Source organism: Labeo rohita, chromosome 10 (genome assembly GCF_022985175.1).
Source record: "Labeo rohita strain BAU-BD-2019 chromosome 10, IGBB_LRoh.1.0, whole genome shotgun sequence".
NCBI classification, from domain to species: domain Eukaryota; kingdom Metazoa; phylum Chordata; class Actinopteri; order Cypriniformes; family Cyprinidae; genus Labeo; species Labeo rohita.
In genome coordinates, this window is record NC_066878.1 from 20,031,061 (window position 1) to 20,051,524 (window position 20,464).

The 20,464-nt window shown below is 39.8% G+C and overlaps 2 protein-coding genes across 2 annotated transcripts; both read left to right on the forward strand.

Moving 5' to 3' along the window:
* Nucleotides 1-135: 135 nt before the first annotated feature.
* Nucleotides 136-6,200, forward strand: LOC127172442 (stonustoxin subunit beta). Its single transcript, XM_051121706.1, has 3 exons — nucleotides 136-291; nucleotides 4,116-4,216; nucleotides 4,528-6,200. Exons 2-3 carry the CDS (start codon nucleotides 4,117-4,119, stop codon nucleotides 6,198-6,200), a joined length of 1,773 nt encoding a protein of 590 aa, XP_050977663.1. The 5' UTR covers nucleotides 136-291; nucleotide 4,116.
* On the forward strand, nucleotides 6,088-19,882 carry LOC127172565 (up-regulator of cell proliferation). The gene is made up of 3 exons (XM_051121888.1): nucleotides 6,088-6,194; nucleotides 6,444-6,471; nucleotides 16,830-19,882. The coding sequence occupies exon 3, from the start codon at nucleotides 16,838-16,840 to the stop codon at nucleotides 19,247-19,249; it is 2,412 nt and encodes an 803-aa protein (XP_050977845.1). The 5' UTR covers nucleotides 6,088-6,194; nucleotides 6,444-6,471; nucleotides 16,830-16,837; the 3' UTR covers nucleotides 19,250-19,882.
* The last annotated feature ends 582 nt before the right edge of the window (nucleotides 19,883-20,464 follow it).

Genomic DNA, 20,464 nt, shown 5'->3' on the forward strand with positions numbered 1-20,464 from the left:
TGATCCGATTCCTGCAAATCACATGACTAAAAGGAAAACTGAAACTGAAAGGAAAACTGCAAAGTCTAATAGGAGATGCTGTTTTATGTTCATTTTACAATAAAAGCCATTGCTGCACTTCAGTCATTCACTTCAGTAATAAGTGTTGGTATACTCTTATCTTTCTGTTACCTAAGATCACATCATCTCCCCCTATGTTGTTTGGTACAGTCCTATGAGATAAAAGAGAGTCGTGACAGTGGTGGTCCGTATAGCCTTCTGGCAGCTGCAGAGAAGCATTCCAAGTTCAGGGTAAGTGTCTGTAATTTCTTTTCATGGCTGCTTGATATCTTCAGTACTGTGCAAGTCTTATGCATGTTAAAATTTTCATCATCACACACACACACGACTCAAGACAGTGATGTTTGCTTTTAACTGTAATAGTCCAGTGAGATTTCTGTATGCACAAAGAGTCAGACAACAGATGCCATGATCCACACAGAGATCTGACCAAATCGGTAACAATTTACAATAGGGTTTCGTTTGTTAACATTAGTTAGTTAACATGAACTAATGATGAAAAATATATGTAAAGCATTTATTAATCACAGTTAATATTAACTGCAGCATTTACTAATACATTGTTAACATCCAAAGATTTATCTGTTAACATGAATTACCAATGAATTGTTGTATTTTTATTAACGGCAAAAACATAAAACAACAACAACAACAAAAACTGGGTAACACTTTAGAATAGTTCCATCATTCATTAATAACTACACAGGAACAAATGAGTAATGCACTATTAACATTCTAGTAACTACTATTAACTAACAAGGAACTCTGATTAACGAATCAGTAAGTAATAGCACTCAGTTGAATGTGGTAGTTCACTATTAGCTAATCAGTAACTACTATACACACATATATATATATATATATATATCCTGGAGAACTACTAAGAACTACTATACAGGTTAATAATTAATGTGAATAATGCAAAATGTATAATTACTTCTAAAGTGAAGATCATGGTAACCCACTATAATGACTCAAGTATTACTATAATGACTTAAGTCATTGTGAACTTTTAGGTTTTTGTAAGGTTCTGGATTGTAATACTTCTGATGGATTTGGTAACACTTGAGTCATTACTAGTGGGTCACCATGATCTTCACGCTAGAATACAGATCCAAATAATTAGTAATTCGTATGAAGGATTTGGTAATACTTAAGTCATTACTAGTGGGTTAGCATGTTTTTTTTGTTTGTTTTTTTTTTTTACTTTAGAATTAATTTTGCATCATTCACATTAATTAATAACCTGTATATAGTAGTTCTTAGTAGTACTGCGGGACATATGAAAAAATAATAGTTACTGATTAGCTAATAGTGAACTTCCACATTCAACTGAGCACTATTACTTACCGATTTGTTAATCCGAGTTTCTTGTTAACTAGTAGTAGTTACTATAATGTTAATAGTGCATTAGTCATTTGTTCCTGTGTAGTTATGCATTATTGATGGAACAGTATATGTAGCAAATGTATTGTTCATTGTTAGTTAATATTAGTTAATGCATTAATTAAAGTCAACTAATCAACATTATTGTAAAGTGTTATTACTAAATCCATGGTGCTTGGAGCTCATTGAAGCTTGAGGGCAATGTTGAATTAAAATGTTGAGCTGAAAATGATTTTGTAAAAAAATAAAAAATAAAAAATAAAAGCTTATTTTGTAAAAGATCGTTTTTGAAAAAGAGATATGAACTTTGAGAAAATATAAAGGGCCCCTAACTTTGTCAATTCTTTCTTTCTTTCTTGTTTTTTATTTATTTATTTATTTATTTTTACTGAACTGTACCATAAATTTGTCCTATGGTGTGACATACCAAAAACTGAGAAGATATTATATAAATAGCATGTGTCACGTCATTCACGCGATCTCTAAGCCAGAGCACGCGTTAACTATCACCTGATTAACGTTCACGAGCACCTGTGCTCCCAGTCACCACCACAGCATAAATACTTACCTGTTTTGCTTTACTCACCGGCTGGTATCATAGTTCTGCACGTTACCTGTGGATGTACGCTTCTCCGTCTGTGGACTTACTTCACACGAATTTCCTGGAGGACTCTGGCATTGTCGGATCTGTGAAGGAAGGAGATTTAACACTTTTAAGGGAAGTGACTGAACTGCTTCTGTGGAATGTTTTGTCTGCTGAATGGATACTTACCTGTATCTACCGGAACGGCTGAGAATTACCAGCTCGAAAGACTTCACTACTGGCCAGTGTTTCACCGTATCACTTTGTTCTTGCACCTTTGTGAAAATAAACTGTTTTAACATAATATCTGCCTCTGCCCTTCTGTACCAACGTGACAGCATGAGAGAGATTTATCTTTCATTGTTAGACACTTTTTTCATATAGTGTTATTTATTTAATATGAAATTATAATTAACATCATATTGTCCCAATGACTTGTTGGACAATTTCAAGATAAACTTTGCCGTCATCTGCTCAAAACTGCTGAATATTATAGCATTTTAAGATGAGCGATATTTCTCTCTCCCTCATTGCAATACTTAACTGTTTTTTGTTTTTGTTTTTTTAAGATATTTTTAGATAAAAACAAATCTGTGGTTCTTTTTATGTGCGTCACACCATAGGACATTGCGTCACACTAAAGGACAGAAATAGTAGTTATTAAAGTATTTCAATTTAATTTGTCAAAAGAGAAAGAAAGTTGAATTTTGATACAAACAATATCAACATGTTTTTTTTTAAGCAAAACAAAACAATTTTTATCAACAAAATTCAGTCTCTTAGTCATGTTACTGAAACTCTTCTAGCCCCCCGCTGCATGTGTGGCACAGCTAAATATGATTGATATTTATGATGAAGCTAAATATTGATATATGATTAAAACTATATTCATTAAGATGTGAATGCTTTTTTAAAACCATATGGCTACATTTTTTTAAGGCATCATTTTGATTCTATTTACTTTCTGCATCATTCTCTTAGGATCTCCTCCCTTCTGGTGGATCCCTGTTCATTTTCTGTCTATGTTTCTGTATCCTCTCTCTTCCACTAATTTCTCTTCCTCAATTCTTTCTGTTTCAACAACAAAGTATCACATTTTATACTTATTTTCATGACACTTTATAACAATACATGTTTTCTGCAAAAAGGAATTAAACAAATCTTATTTAATTACTTAAAAAGCTTTTTAAAGAGGCCCTTGTCCTCTGGTGTTACATCTTTGACCTATGGTGTGACAGTACAGGCATCACACCGGAGGACATTATCTGTCACACCATAGGACATTCACCATAATTATGTAGTTTAACATACAGGTTTTAATTAGAAAATAAAATTTAGGGGTGTCACACCAGAGGACAACAAAACGTAACACTTTTGTACTGGTTCCAAAATAGTTAAATATTTGAACAATTCTGAGACAAAAACTTACCGTGTGCACATGTCATGGGCTTCACAGGGGACTTCAGTAAAATCAGGATATGGTGTTACACCAGAGGACATGGTTTTCAAAGACAAACGTAAGAACAAAACATATTATACAAACAAGAGTACATAACCTTAAATGGCAGGGGAAATACAGTTAGATGAGAAAATGAAATGAAAATAAATAAATAAATAAATAAATAAAACATACAATCAGAAAGGCATTACATAAAGAACTTGTACTTATTAAATTGTACTTTTTTTTTTTTTTTTTTTTTTTTGTGTTGTCTTCAAAAATTACAGTGGGTATGCTCCTCTGGTGCATACTTGCAGAAATGCTGCAAATGGTGAAACTGTTTCCATTGTGATACTGGTAGAATAACACATGGGTGGAAACACCTCTCAGATATGAGGACTGGAATGAATTGTTGTATAAAATTAGATAAACTGGATTAAATATAACTTTCTTTTTTTTTTTTTTTTTTTTTTTTCATTTGCAATAATTGTAATAATTGTATTGTCATGGAGTGTAATATCACTCCATGACAATATGTATTAATAAACACAATAAATAGAGAGAAGGATGAGGTTATGTTTGTTTTTCTTGATCATTAACAGTAGTACTGCTCTTTTTTTCTCTCCCTTTTGACTGGCCTGGCTGCAGTATGGATTCAGTGGGAGTGAATGTTATTGAAACTGCAGCTCTGGGGAGACCTTTCCAGCTGGGGATGCTGTATGACTGCAGAAAAGATGCACTATTACCAGGTACCAATGCAGAAATAAAACTTATACTGTAATGATTTAAACAGGCAATGTGACATAAGTCAACATATGTATTCAAACAGAGAACCACGATAACATAAACATCATAAAGAAAAAAAAAAGAAATCAATGAAAGCAGAAAATTAAAACACAACTCAAGTGGTCTACCATAAAACTTACTGGATCCGTGATAAGTAATAAATCAAATAATAACACACCACAAGTGAAATGATGTTCTGATCTTTTGTTGCATTTATCACTTTTCTTTTTTGCTATATATATTTATATATCTTTTATCTATTTTTACATTTCAGGAATCACGCTATGGGATAAAGAGCAGCTGCAGCAGAATATACGTGCTCATCCTCAGATTAATACACATTTCAGTGTTACAGCTTTAGACTCCATTGAAGAAAAATGTAACTTACTGAATATTGATGGGCGTCTAAAATTAAGTCTTCTATGTGGACTCATCAGTGTAAGTGGAGCAGCCAAGTATCTTTGTGACACCAAGAAGTCCTTCAAACAACAGAGACTGACTTTACATTATCATTCAACTACCAAGTTTGAAGCACTGACCATGAACCACTTGGCTTCTGGAAATATAGCTCACTCTGAAGTTTTTGATAATGATACAGCCACACATGTGGTGACAGCTGTGCTGTATGGGGCGGATGCTTGCTTTGTTTTTGATAGAGAAGTTTCATCAGATGAAGACAAGAGCACTGTAGAAGGAGAAGTAAAAGCCGCCTTTGAGAAACTAAAGGGCATTTCAGCAAGCGCAGAGATTAATCTGAGCATGAATAACAATCAGAACACTGCCAGTCAAAAATTCAGTTGCACGTTTTATGGTGACTTCCAGCTACCATCTAATCCAGCCTCTTTTGAAGATGCTTTAAAGGTTTTTGCTGATCTTCCAAAACTACTGGGAGACAACAAAGAGCTTGTAGTTCCACTGAGAGTTTGGCTTTATCCCTTGGACAAACTACACTCATCTGCTGCAAAACTTCAAAAAGAAATCCACACAGGTCCAATCAGAAATATTGAATCAGTAATCGAGAGCTTAAACATCACTGAAATGAAATGCAGTGACCTCCTGAAGGATGCACCTTCTTTGGCTATTGCAGGATTTCATGATAAATTATTGCACATGAAGCAAAATTGCTGTGCCTATAAGTTAAGTCTCCTGAAGAAACTTGGCTCTCTGTTGCCGAAAATCCGTGGGGACTTGGAAAAGGAAACAGCCCTGATTGATCTTCTGCTCAGTCATGATAAATGTCCATTTAGAGGAAGTGATCTTGAGCAATGGATGAAAGAGAAAGAGTCAGAATCGCTCATAGTTAAAACCTTGCTCAGACAATTGAATGATTCTGGTGCAAAAGTGGAAGAGAATGTAGATCAAATTTTAATGGATCCGACAGTTGAAAATGTGGTTGGCTACACTTTACCATCATTTGAGTGGCCAGATGTGCTCCTTTCTAAACAAAATGCCTTCCTGAATCCATTAGCAAAAGACAACAATAATAGGAATGCACCTGATTTCAAAGAAAATACTGGTTTTTCCCCTGACATCAAAAATAATATGAGGAAGAATTTGACAGCCTTTAAAAACTTGATCAAATCAAAAGCAAGTAAATCAACTAAATTTATTGTTGCGTCAAAAGTGATGGAAAGTTCTGAGGAACCCACTTGTTTTACTACTCCCTTAAAACCAGCCTGCCCAGTCATTGAGCAGATCACAAGTGACAGCGTGGTTATTACAGTGTCTCCATCAGGTCCTGCAACAGAAGAGCTCAGGTTACTGTATAAAATGAAGGAGGTGAAGGACTGGAACCAGCAGTCTGTTCTACAGAGACAAAGTACAGTTACTCTGACAGATCTCAGACCAGACACTGAGTATGAGATCAAATGTGCAGCCGTGGGACAACTGAACTACAGTGATGTCATCAGAGCTACTACACACCCAAACATCATCAGAGAGGTATGATGCTTATTTCTGAAATACTGTACCAGCTAAAGAAATTACTTGTGTTTTTCATGTAATCTTAGACTGACTCGATGGGAAGATCAGATCTCTGTGTGGATCATAGTTCCTATCACACTAAAACAATGGATATAAATAACCATTTTAAAACAAATGTTTTTGTGAAGTGTTAATAAAAATCCAGCATTTTAAGTCAAATGATCATTTGCAATTTAATTTTCATTCATGCCATTTTTTTCTCCACAGGGGAAGAGACAGGAAGCTTCAAGTCAGAGTAAGTTAAATTCCATCTCAAGTGGTCCAGTAGAGATCCATGTTTTATTTTATTTTATAAGTGTTTTTTTTTTTCTCAGTTCAGCATGGTCACAGCCCATTACATATACATATATATAAGTGCCTTAATATAAAGGGGGTAAGATGCCTACTGTTATGCATTGCCCAGGGACACCGAGATTGAGAATCCAAATGCGGTGTGTTTAATGAAAGGGTAATCCACAAACATAGTCAAAAACAGGCAAAATGTCCAAAGCACGGAGAGAGCAGTCCAAACGACAATATTTAGAGCAAAGGTAATAGAGGAAACAAAGAAAGAAAAAAAAATACAAGCATGCACACAAGGGCTTATAATAGCAGTGCTAACACAAATAAGACTAAGTTAAGAATGAGTCTGAGGTGGAGTGCCCTCTGGAGGAAATTATGGGCACTTCAGCTGGAGATTGTGACCTACAGTTTGTTGAAAATTTTATATGCACATAAACAAAGAGTGAAGTTACCAATAACCAATAACAACTCCCTCTCTTACTCTCTCTAAACTGCTTTACATTACTTTTTTCTCCACAATCGTCACGCCATATAACATTATGACGACGAGGCAAAAAGCGTGCATTGTCTTAGCTGTGTGCTTAGGGCAGTGGTGGCCGTCAAAGGTCCTGTGCTCTCATTTATGAGCAGTGTGTAGAAAAGTTTCTATATTTTGTCCTATGAATGATATTTATAATGTAAGTACAAACACACCCGTATTTATCAAACAAAATACGTGGTTCCTTCGCACACCATTAAGTTATTGTTGTTAGTAAATCCCACGTTCTTAAGCACCATGCTCGTTCATGGTCATTTGCATTCAGAAACGCCTCCAATGGACCATATATGGTGGCAACACCCACTTTTATAAATCATGTGAATGTATACGTCCTCACCGAAATCATGGCAAAGAAAGTCATACAGACTAGCCATTCTGTGCTTGCACTAAACAGATCAGCGCACTCTTTGAATACGTTTTCTCTGCACAACGCATGATTTGCTGAATCTTCTAGCAAAGTGAGATCACCCATGACACTATACTGTACCTACATTTCAAATTGACTTCCCAATTGTTTTTTATTATATCTGTTTTCACACTAATTGTGCAAATGTCTAGCTTGAACTAAGAAATTATTGAGTATTTGCAATTAAAAGACAGGACACATGCAGAGGCACTTTATTTTTGTAGTATTACCCTGGCCCTGGAGAGCCACAGTCCTGCAGAATTTTGCTCCAACCTTCATACAAAACTCACCTGCCTGTAGCTTTCTGTTAACACTTAGACCTTGATTAGCTTGCACAGGTGTGTTTGATTAGGGTTGTAGCTGAACTCTCCAGCACTGTGGCTCTCCAAGATGATGCTGACCACCCCTGGCTTAGGGTCAATGTCCATTGTCCTGATTTTCACTACACGATTATCGTGGCAAAGAAAATCACAATATCACGGTATCTACAGTATAGAAACAAATACGATAAATCATAAGCTATATATAGGCCTATGAGTAGTTGTTGAAAGTCTCTTACTCTCTTATTGGCATGTTTAGACAAACCCTGCATTAAGCAAATAAAACAAGCCCTGTAAATTAAATAAAGAGCATGTTATACAAGAATTTCACATTTAATAGCATTTGATGACTTGTTTAATTGCATTTAATATATAATGTTTTCAATAAAATATTTGCATTGTATTTTTTTATGCATGTTTTGGCCTGAGTTTACACAATTTACAGTTTTGACCAGCAGATATCACCAGTGTGGTATGGTGTTTTCAAAACAGTGAATAATTTTGAGAAGCAAATGGTTCAATTGATTTAAAGCTTTGAAAAGATAAACCACATACTGTTGCAGTTGTGTTAATTCTTCTTTACATTTAATCAGTCAAATATTTCTTTATGCATTTTTTTTTAGCTACAGCAATAGATGGATGCCTTTGTGCATGTAATGAATTTCATGGAAGGTCATTTGTTTTATTAGTCCTTTGAGTCTCGCTTGAGGCCTTTCTGTTCAATATCATGGTTATTTCCCTGTTGAAAAAAACAGCATACGCTGGTAGGTAGGTTTTGATGCTGGTTTATGCTGGTCCTTGACCAGCAACATGACCCGCTAAGCACCAGTATAAACCAGCAAATGACCAGCATAAACCAGCTAAGGACCAGCTTAAACCAGCATCAAAACCTACCTAACCAGCATCCCAGCATCAAAACATACCTACCAGCATATGTTGTTTTTTTCACCAGGGCTCTAATACCGGTATATTACAACAATCCAGTTAAGCCAAAAACAATATTTATTTTTTTAAATATAACGATTATCGCCAAAACTAGTTTAGCTTTCCTTCTTCTCTGATGAGTTCTTCAGTCCCTGTTGCTGAAAAACACCCTCACAGCATGAGGCTGTGCAGGTGATGAGCAGTGCCTGGTTAGTGCAGAAAAAAGTCGCTCTGTGATCCCAGCCTTGGAATTATAGGACACAAGCCACTAGACTGAGGTCTACATAAGAAGAACTTTTCCACTTACAGAGGGGATTAGGTAAAAATTTGTTCCTGGAAGGCAGAAATGTCTCAGTTGTAAAACCTGGTAAAGGCAGACGGCTAAGATACCAATAGAAGCTTCACTGGACCATGCCCAGGAAGAGGCCATTCCCCTAGTGTAGTTTTTCTCAACCCTCATCCTGGGCACCCCTAATCAAACACACCTCATTCAACTCATCAGTTCATTAGAAGAAACTCCAGGACCTGAACTGGCTCTGTGTCCCAATGTGCATACTATTCATCCTATGTGCCCTAAATAGTATTTAAAAAAATTACTACTATCACATAGAATATAGGATGGATAGTGTGCACATTGGGATGCAGGCTGAGTGTGTCAGATAAGGGAGGCATACAAAATATGCAATTATCCATCAAGATGGCAGCCCTTTAGTGCAGTTTCTGAGGCAACCTAAGAGGTGATCTGAATTCTGGAAATGGCTAGAGCACTCATACACTCTAAGAGCCTGAAGGGCAATGACTTGTGCTCTGAACAGAGTGGAGAGGAGCTTAGGCACATGGCCATATCATAGTTTGAGGACAACTCTACAGTGCTACAGTGGCAGGGCTTGTAAGCTAAAGCTAAAGTCAGCCAACTGGAAGGGCTTAAAGGGAGGGCCTCGTAGGGCCCTGAGGACTGTGGATAAGTCCCATGTTGACACAGTATGAGGACGAGGCAGATTCAATCTCCTTCATGCTCCCCTCAAGAACTTAACGACAAGATCGTTTTGGCCGACTGACTGGTCAGGCATGATATCATGATCTGCCATGATGGCTGCCACATAAATTTTGCCAAAATTGGAGTGGCCACATATAAAGCAGGTCCAATGAAATTATAGAGGAGGTGGCTGACATGAGGCTTAGCATCCTCTTGAAAACTCTGAGGGGACGAGAAGCCCAGAATCTAAATTACGCTGCCAGCCATTGAATCATAAGTGAGTAGGCCCACATCTGGACTGAATCGATAAGTGTCCCCAGGAAGATGACTCTCCAATTTGATTTTTAGAACAAGAAGTTCCTGGTCCAATTTGGCTAATACCAAATCTCAAGAATGCTGTGTGATGAGTAATCTAGATGTGAAAGTAAACATCTTTCAGATCCACTGATGAAAAACTAGTGGCTGGGGCATACTTGTGCTAGGATCTGTTTCAAAGTCAACATCCTGAACAGCCACTTCATTAATTGCTTGGTTCAAGGTGTCTGAGATTGACGATGTGCCTAAGCCCACCATCTTTTTTGGAAATAAGGAAGTCGTGGCTGTAAAAGCATGACACGCTGTTCGCCATCTCTATGGCCCTTTTTGCAAGCAGACTTTGCATGTTGGCCCATAGAAAGTGACAGTCATTGTCCTAGCGAAACGGCAAACTGGTGCAAGTAACCTCATTCTGTAGTCTGCAGGACCCGGCTTGACAAGCCTGGGATGGCAAAACCAGGTGAAAAAAAGTGCACTTCCATAATGTACTTAAAGTGCTCAAAATTTCTGGCTCTCAGGTGTCTTTTATATAGGGTAAGAAACTGAGATTAGGAGCACTCTCTTAAATGGAGGGCTCCTAGTCTCAGCTTGTTACCTGTATAAAAGACACTTGTCCACAGAAGCAATCAATCAATTAGATTCCAAACTTTCAACCATGGCCAAGACCAAAGACCTACACAAGGCTGGAATTGGCTACAAGACCATTGCCAAACAGCTTGGTGGGAAGGTGACTCCATGCAAGATCTCACCTCGTGGAGTTTCAGTGATCTTGAGAATAGTGAGGAATCAGCCTAGGACTACACAGGAGGATCTTGTCAATGATCTCAAGGCAGCTGGGACCATAGTCACCAAGTAAACAATTGGTAACACACTACGCTGTGAAGGACTGAAATCCTGCAGTGCCTGCAAGGTCCCCCTGCTCAAAAAAGCACATGTACAGGCCTGTCTGAAGTTTGCCAGTGAACATCTGAATGATTCAGAGGAGAACTGGGTGAAAATGTTGTGGTCAAATGAGACCAAAACTCTGTGTTTGGAGGAGGAGAAATGCTGCCTATGACCCCAAGAACACCATCCCCACTGTCAAACATGCAGGTGAAAACATTATGCTTTGGGGGTGTTTTTCTGCTAAGGGGACAGGACAACTGCACCACATCAAAGGGACGATGGCCGGGGCCATGCGCCGTCAGGGCCAGCGCATTGAATCCAGTCACTGAAATAAGGCCATGAAACAGTTCACAAGACTTTTGAGAACTGGATGTGGTAGTGTAGAGTTTTTTCTACAAGATGATGTGAAAATCATCTCATTCACGCGTTCACAGAAAACAATATATTGATTTAAATTTTCGAAGACATGGTTTGTGATCGAAAGGGAATATGCGAGCGAGTGACAATGGCCATGAATATTTAGTGATTCACACCTGAGAGACAAAAAGCCCTCCTCTAATGGCCCATCAGTGAGACTGTGATTGTCAGGTAGAAACAATGAGAGATTCATAGAATGGAGTTTTAGACTATTTGTGTTTTATTTACAACACAGTATCATCAAAACATACATAATGAAGGTCAAAAGCACATTATTGACTACATTGATATTACATGTACAGAGATGTAAACAGACTTTGTGTCATTCCTGAAAACTATTTTCTGGATTCTGTTCAGCAAGTGAAACAAGTAAATTATACCTGATATTTAAGTGATTGCTGCTTCTTTCCATGGATTTAAGAAACAAAACTCATCATCAGTAGTCCAGGTGACAGTCTTCATGTGGCATTCATGTAGCATTCATCTGTGGTGCAGGTATCAGATCACTAGAAAAAAAAAAAAAAACATCTGTGAGCATGTTAATATCAGGAGCATCTGTAATGTATACATACAGTATGATTTTGTAGTCATAGACTCACACATGCTTTATACTATCATAAAATATTGACAATTTATATCTGAGAAACGTATTATTATTGTTTAGCACGTTAAACACCTACTCACAAACAGAGTATTAAAAATAAACTAATATTACTTATATCCTATTATTATACAATAAATAAATATGATTTTATAGTCATAAACACAAGCATGCTTTGTATGTATTATACAATACAAAACCATTTTATGTCTGGGAAACTAATTTATTATTGTTAAGCACGTCATAAACATCTATTCGTGAACAGGGTATATGACAGTAGTTTTGTCTAAACAACCTCAGACTCTATCATTCAGTGTTACAGTGTAAACACTATTACTTTTATATCACGTCATTTTTATTTTATAGAACATTAAAAACAGCCTGGCGTAGTCAAACGTTTCGATGCAATGAAATGAAACATACTTCATAACGTTTCACTTGATTACACGTAGTCAGGAATTATAGTTTGGAAAAAAATCTAACTACTATAATGTCTACAAGATATCACAGTAACACAACAACTAATGTAAGTAGGCTAATAAAAGAAAGACTTACTCTTTCGGTGGATCTCGCTATGCGTCGCATGACGCTTTTCCTCTGAGGGAAATATAAATCTTTCTCCTCACAGCGCATCTTCTTCCACGTGGCTGATTATAATAACAAACCGAAAGTAGCTCGTGGGCATGATCAAATTAAAAATAATTAGGTCTGACGAGAAAGACTGGACATGGAGTTGGTTTCATACAGATTACTTTAACACATGATATTTGTTTTCGATAAGACTTACTCCATTTAAAAGTAGACATATCAGGCTTTCTATAGATATCTCTCTCATGTCTCTGTGTGGAGTATTCGCTGAACACACTGAGAACAACGCAGCAGACTGCATACCCTGTTTGTTTGCTTTATTTCACAAAACCAAAGAGTGTTGTTGTTACTATGAGTGTACACAAATAAAAGTGAATTCAGTACAGATTCCATTGATGTATTACTCTTATCTGTACGATCGAAAATGACAGAGTAATTGAAGTTCTTTTTGGCGTTATCAGAAAAACGGCCACAAACCGCGCCGGCGCGTTTTTCGACCCCAGGGGGTTAAGGTCCTGGAGTGGCCTAGCCAGTCTCCAGACCTTAATTCCGTAGAAAATTTGTGGAGGGACCTGAAGGTTTGAGTTGGCAAACGTCAGCCTCGAAACCTTAATGACTTGGAGAGGATCTGCAAAGAGAACACAAGAAATGTCTGACCCCTGTAATTGCCAACAAGGGTTTTGCCACCAAGTACTAAGTCATGTTTTGCGAAAGGGGTCAAATACTTATTTCACTCATTAAAATGCAAATCAATTTATAACTTTTTTGAAATGCATTTTTCTGGATTTTTTGTTGTTATTCACTGTTCAGATAAACCTACCATTAAAACTATAGACTGATCATTTCTTTGTCAGTGGGCAAACATACAAAATCAGCAGAGGATCATTTTTTTCCCCTCACTGTAAGGTGCTGTGCGCAGCTCCTTGTGCAGTAGGTGGGGCGGAGAAGTATGACCTGGAAAACTTGAAGCACCAACATCGAAACGCTATGCGAACGGCCTCAGCGTGACTGTGCTCTGAATCACATGTGCAGTCCAATGGAAGAGTGAGACGTCACAGGCGGGTGACGTCACTGACCAGGAAGCTTAAAAGCACGTGTGCCGGAGCCGGCATTAGCTTCTGTCTTTCAGCAGTGCTCTGTATTGTGTCCGTTTGTGCTCTTTTTTGTGCTAGTTCGCACAGCTTTTATTTCGAGCACAATGTCTAAAACGAAAGAAAAGTCTATCAGCAAGTCATGTTTTAGATCTTGTGTTCCTCCCTGCTCTCGCTACATCACGAGCGGGGACACACACAATCTATGCGTGGCTTGCTTGGGAGCAGAGCACGCAGTGTCGTGTCTCAGATCAGGTCCGAGGACTGGTTTGTCATCTAAAAGATGCTTACTTCCATGTCTCCATCCTTCCACATCACAGAAAGTTCCTGAGGTTTGCTTTCAGGGGCAAAGCATACCAATATCGGGTTCTTCCGTTCAGCCTAGCACTCTCCGCACTTTCATGAAGTATGTGGATGCAGCCCTGGCTCCTTTGCGACTCCAGGGCATCCGCATACTCAATTACATCGACGACTGGCTGATTCTGGCCCAGTTGGAACAGGTGGCGGTTCAGCATCGAGATGTTGTTCTCGCTCACATAAAAGAGTTGGGGTTGAGACTAAATGCCAGGAAAAGTGTGTTTTCTCCATTACAGAAGACCACTTATCTAGGCGTGGTGTGGGATTTGACTACGATGCAGGCACGTTTGTCTCCTGCACGGATCGAGTCGATCCTCACCGCAGTCACGAGAGTGAAAGAGGGCCGGTCACTCACTGTCAAGCAGTTCCAATAACTGCTGGGTCTCATGGCAGCTGCATCCAACGTGATACCTTTTGGCCTGCTGTACATGAGACCCTTACAGTGGTGGCTCAAGACCAAGGGGTTCTCCCCGAGGTTAAACCCGCTCCACATGATCAAGGTCACACAGCGATGCCTATGTGCCCTAGACAAGTGGAGGAGACCTTGGTTCTTGTCTCAGGGCTTCTTGTTGCCGCATAATGCTAGCGACAGATGCGTCCCTCACCAGTTGGGTAGCAGTCATGGACGTCCACCCTGCCCACGGTCACCAACTCATGTGGCACATAAATTGCCTGGAGATGCTGGCCGTGTTTCGGGCTCTGAAACACTTTCTCCCAGACCTGAGAGACGGCCATGTGTTGGTCCGGACCGACAACACAGCGGTGGTCTACTACATCAACCACAAGGGAGGTCTGTGTTCGCGCCCCTTGTACAAGCTGGCGCACCAGATCCTTGTGTGATCCCAGGACAAACACTTCTCGCTGAGAGCAGTGCACATCCCGGGGTATCTCATCTTGGGAGCAGACGTCCTGTCAAGGCAGGGGCCGAGGCCCGGGGAATGGAAGAAGATTTGGAGAGTGTTTGGCCAAGCTCAAGTGGACCTCTTCGCGACTCAGGAGAATGCGCAATGTCCCCGCTGGTTCTCTCTGACTCATCCAGCTCCCCTGGGGCTGGATGCCATGGTACAGACGTGGCCGAGGCTTCGTCTGTATGCCTTTCCCCCGATTGCTCTGCTCCCGGGAGTTCTAGAGAGAGTGCCCCGCGACGGGGTGTACCTTCTTGTAGTAGCCCCATTCTGGCCAGGCCGAGTTTGGTTCTCGGACCTGATTTCCCTCCTCGACGGCTCTCCTTGGGAGATTCCTGTCAGGAGGGATCTCCTCTCACAGGCAGGGGGTTCCATTCTGCACCCCCGACCGGAGCTGTGGAAGCTTGGGGTGTGGCCTCTAAGGAGGCGCACCTCTTAGCCTCCGGTCTCTCAACCGAGGTTGTTGAGACCATCCTCCAATCTAGAGCTCCCTCTACGAGGAAACTGTACACCTTGAAGTGGAGGCTCTTCACTTCTTGGTGCGGACACCGCTTGCAAGATCCAGTTAACTGCCCAGTTGGTACAGTGCTGGAGTTCCTGCAGGATTGGCTCTCCACAGGGTTAACCCACTCCACCTTGAAGGTCTACGTGGCGGCCATTGCAGCCTACCACGCCCTCCTTGGTGGTCTCTCCATGGGTAAAAACCCCCTTGTTACACGTTTTCTCCGCAGAGCACTGAGGCTGAGGCCTCCTGTACGACCTTGTGTCCCCTCTTGGGACCTGTCAGTGGTGTTAGAGGCTCTCTATAGGAGAGCACCGTACTATTAAAACAGTTCTTCTTCTTGCTCTTTCCTCCCTTAAGAGAGTTGGGGACCTCCAGGCCCTCTCTGTGGCCCCTTCTTTTCTGGACTTTGTGCCAGGCCTGGCTAAAGCCTGTCTGTACCCTCGTACTGAGTACGTCCCTAAAGTCCCCTCCTCAAAACCACAGCCCGTTGTACTCCAGGCCTTTTGTCCTCCTCCCTTCCGGGAGCCCGATCAGCAGAAGCTTAACTGTATGTGTCCAGTGCAAGTACAGAGCTGTCCACAGAGCTGCAGTGTGGAGAAAGTCGGACCAGCTCTTTGTGTGTTATGGTCTGGCTAAGAAGGGTCTTCCTGCTTCCAAGCAGACCCTAAGTTGCTGGATAGTGGATGCTATCTTTTGTTCTTATGAGTCCTCTGGCCTCCCTCCTCCATTGGGGGTCAAGGCTCATTCGACCCAGAGTGTGGCTGCCTCCAAGGCCTTCCTTGCAGGCGTTCCTATGCAGGATATCTGCAACGCTGCGGGATGGTCTACGCCCCTTACATTTGTCAGGATCTATGACCTAGACCTGCGAGTCTCTCCTGGCTCTTCTGTCCTGGCGGAATGGGCATCACGTTCCCATAGCGTTTTAGATGCAATTCGAGTTCCTGAAGGGGAACGTCTCAGGTTACCTATGTAACCCTGGCTGGGGGGGGGGGACACCAATAAGCTGTCTGGGATCCTACCTGGAGCCAGATGTCATTTAGTTTGTATCACCACAGTTCACAGAAGACAAACTCACTCATAACAAATGTGGCTTAGAAGTATTTTGGAGATGAAACAGAAACCCTTCTGCAGTTTAGTCAGTAAAGCTCGACAAAGCATGCAATCTTTGATCGTGTTATTCTATTTTGAACAGTTTTAGTTCACCTTTAGTTTGTTCCACATTTAGCTTGTTCCACATTGCAACATCCTAAAGCTCAATCATCTCATGCTCACTCAACTTGTCTCTCTACCCTCCTCACCCCCCCCAACTCCCCACCTCACACCTCACACATATTTATCCTTAAATTGATTAATTTTCACCATTTAACTTCTTTCTGTCTTCTTTCAGTCCTACTCTTTTAGACATTGCCAAAATTATTTTATAAAAAGCAGAGCAAACTGAGCAAGAGGGAGCGAATATAACTAATTTTGTTCTCATTTACAGGAATCATCATGAGGAAACTCCTGGAAAAACTTGGTTTGGCAGAGTATTATGATAAGAAGCTCACTTTACACACAGTTCTACAGATTGACAAGAACAGTATCACAGATGTACCTGTTCAGTCCCTTTCAGATCTGCCATGGCTGTTCTTGAAGCGACTGATGATGCTACAAAGGACAGCCAGGAGTGTTAAGTGTTCGTTAACAGATGGAACAGAAGACTCAGATTGGGATGATGATCAGGAGAGTGAATCAGACTCTCTTCAGACAATGAATCCTTTAGATGTTTTGACTGCTGTGTTCCTTTGTTCTGACAGTTTTCTTCAGCAGTTAATGATCATGAAAATGTCCATGTGTCAGTTTGCTGTTCCTCTGCTGCTTCCAAACAGTGATAACAATCAGATCACTCTTATGCTTTGGGCAATGAGAGATGTTGTGAAAATATACAGACCACACTCCTTATCAGATCCAAGTGCATTTGTGGAAGAAAGAATTGCTCTCTCAGAAATACCTTTAGTGTCTTTTGTAAGACTTGGAAGGTGCAACATTTCCAAATCAGAAATTCTGAATAAGTTGTTCAGCAATCCACAGCAGTACATTGATACCTTTGTGCACTTCAACACTGATTGTGGAAACATAAGTAAGAAAATATCAGATGGCCTAGTTGAGATGTCCTGGTATCTTCCTTGTGGAAACAAGAACATTGATGTCTTTCCTGAGCCTGTAGCGATTGCTAACTTGAGAGGTGACATTCAGAACTTTGAAACACAGTACGCATTTCTGTGTGAAGTTTCAACTGCTGTGTTTGTGTTCTTTGAAACACAACTATTAGATTCACAGTTCATTTTGGTCCCTAGTCAGAAATCTAAGCCTCAGCTATTTTTTGTGGGAGACTCCAACAACACGACCACAAAAGCTACAGTCAACAAGCTCAACCTGAACACAAGCAATTTTATCTTTAAAGCTAAGCAGAGTGATGCAGAATTTGTTGACAAAATTCAGAGCAAGTTGCAAGATGCAATTAAGAACAACAGTCACAAAATGTCAGTTCTTCATTTAGCTGAGATTGCAAGAAATCTGGGAATCTTGGTAGATGAGGATGCTGAAGAATGTCAGCATGCCAAAGCAAGTGCAGATGAAATCACATCAAAAATCAGTGATATAGTGCAGTTCAAGAAGGAGGAGCTGCCCTTGCAAGGGGAAATCTTGATGAAACTGGCCAAGTTAGAGAAGGAGGAATGCAATTTGAAGAAAATAGGGGATAAAAATACTGAGGACTACAAAAATCACCTTCAGATACAGAAAAAGAAACTCAGAGAAGAACAATACAGAAGAGGTATATCTGCTGTTATGAGCTGCTTTATCAATGCAATATCAATGCCAGAAAGGGCCTACTTCCTACAATGGATGAGAATCAATTTGGAGAATCTCTCATACAAAGTACTCCAATTGTACAAATGGAAATGTCAAGATGTTTGTAGGAACAAGATGGAAGTTGCTGAGCTTGATAAAAAGATTTCAAACAGTTCTTTAGGAGTGGAGCATTTCTTTCGAGAGATAAGCCAGCTTTACGAAGCTGCAGTCTCACATCCAGAAGATGCACTTTACCAAAAACAATTGGAACATTTACCTAGACTCTGTGCTGAACTACTGCTGGATGGATTCTCACTTGAACTTCTGGATGGAGATTCTTCAAATATACCTGTAAAATGGCTTTCTAGTGTGTTTTATGAATTAAACACACTGGTGAAGCCCAAAAACAAGATTGTGGTTGTCACTGTTTGGGGCGTCCAGAGTTCAAGAAAGTCAGTGCTGCTGAACACCATGTTTGGAGTTCAGTTTGCAGTGAGCAGTGGAAGATGCACAAGGGGAGCCTTTATGCAGCTCATTAAAGTAGCAGAGGAGTGCAACACAGAACTTAATTGTGATTACATAGTGGTAATTGACACAGAAGGACTGAAATCCCCTGAACATGATAATGAGTTGGCAACTTTTGTTGCTGGACTGGGTGATGTAACAATTGTCAACATTGCCACGGAAAACTCCACAGAGATGAAAGACATTTTACAGATCATTGTTCATGCCTTCATCAGAATGAAGGAAATGGGTAAGAAACACAAATGTTTGTTTGTACACCAGAATGTTGCTGATGTCTCGGCTCATGATTTAAACATGAGAGATCGTAAGTTTCTGTTGGAGCAACTGGATGAAATGACACAAGCTGCAGCCAATATGGAAAACAAATTTGAATTCAAGAAATTCATAGATGTGACGAATTATGACATTGAAATGGGTGACCACTACATCCCTGAATTGTGGCATGGAAACCCCCCAATGGCACCAGTGAGTATCGGCTATAGTGAATCTGTGTATGCTCTTAAAAAGCATGTAATGGAGATCTTCAGAGATCTTCAACGTCAATGAACTTACTTAATTGACTGTAAGTTTTTGGACTGCTGTGAAATTTGAGAAATTCATCTTCAGCTTCAGAAACAGCCTGGTGGCTGATGCATACATCAAACTGACCACAGAGTACAACAGACGGGACTGGACACTGAGAAAGCAAATACATACATGGACATTAGAAGCTGAAACGATCATCTTAAACCATGGAAATCTAAAAACTCTTGAGGAGTGCACCTATGAAGATATCCATTGTCATTTACTATAATGAGAAGCAGAAGGACAATATGAAATTATTGACAAGATCACATCATACTATCAACATGGACAAAGCCATGTTGAACGTGTGGAAAATTATCAACAAGACTTGAACTGCACCAACTGTGCTCTAAAAACAATGAGAAAGTCAAACATGTCAGACTCCAAACTAGAGTTGGCCACCCCACTCACAATTGCTACTTCTGTCTCTTTTTTTCTTGACAAGAATTATGTTTATTTAGATGCAGATTGTCTTTATGATCACATCAAATGGGAGACATTTCAGATGTGCACTCCAACTTCGCCTCAGCACCAGGCGAATACAGAAAAGGTATAGGTGACAAGGGAGCTTCTGTAGAACAACAACGAACAAATGAAACAACGAGAATGCAATGTCATAGGCTAGTTATATTATTAGTAAGTCATTAAGTTACCAAAAATTAATGGTGCCCTAAAAATGTCCATGTATGTAAGTGTTTGTTATGTACAGTGTTGGGCAAAGTTACTTAAAAAAGGCATTATAGTATTTATTGTTTTACAGTAATTACGTTACTTAATTACTTTTAATGGAAAGTAACGTACGTTACTTTTGCATTACTTTTTAAATCTGGGCAGGGCTTACTTGTTTGTTTTTAATATAAAAAGTTATATTTTTGGCAAATGTAAATGCCCTTTCACACAAAAAGTGAAATGAATAAACCTCAGGCTGAAGGAAAAGTATATTCACGTCTGTACAGTAGAACGCAGGAGAAGAAAGCACAAATATTAGTGTCAGGATCATGTTTGTTTTCCTCCCCATGTGCTCCCTGTGTCCCAGTTTCTCCGTCTAATTAGTTATTCGTCTAACCTGTGTTCCTCCCAATTATCTCATTTGCCCATGCATTTAAGTTCCAGTCCTTTATGGCGTTAATTTAATGATAGATTAATACGATGTGCGAGCGCATTTCCGCTCGCACGCGGATTTCCTTTGCTCTCGCA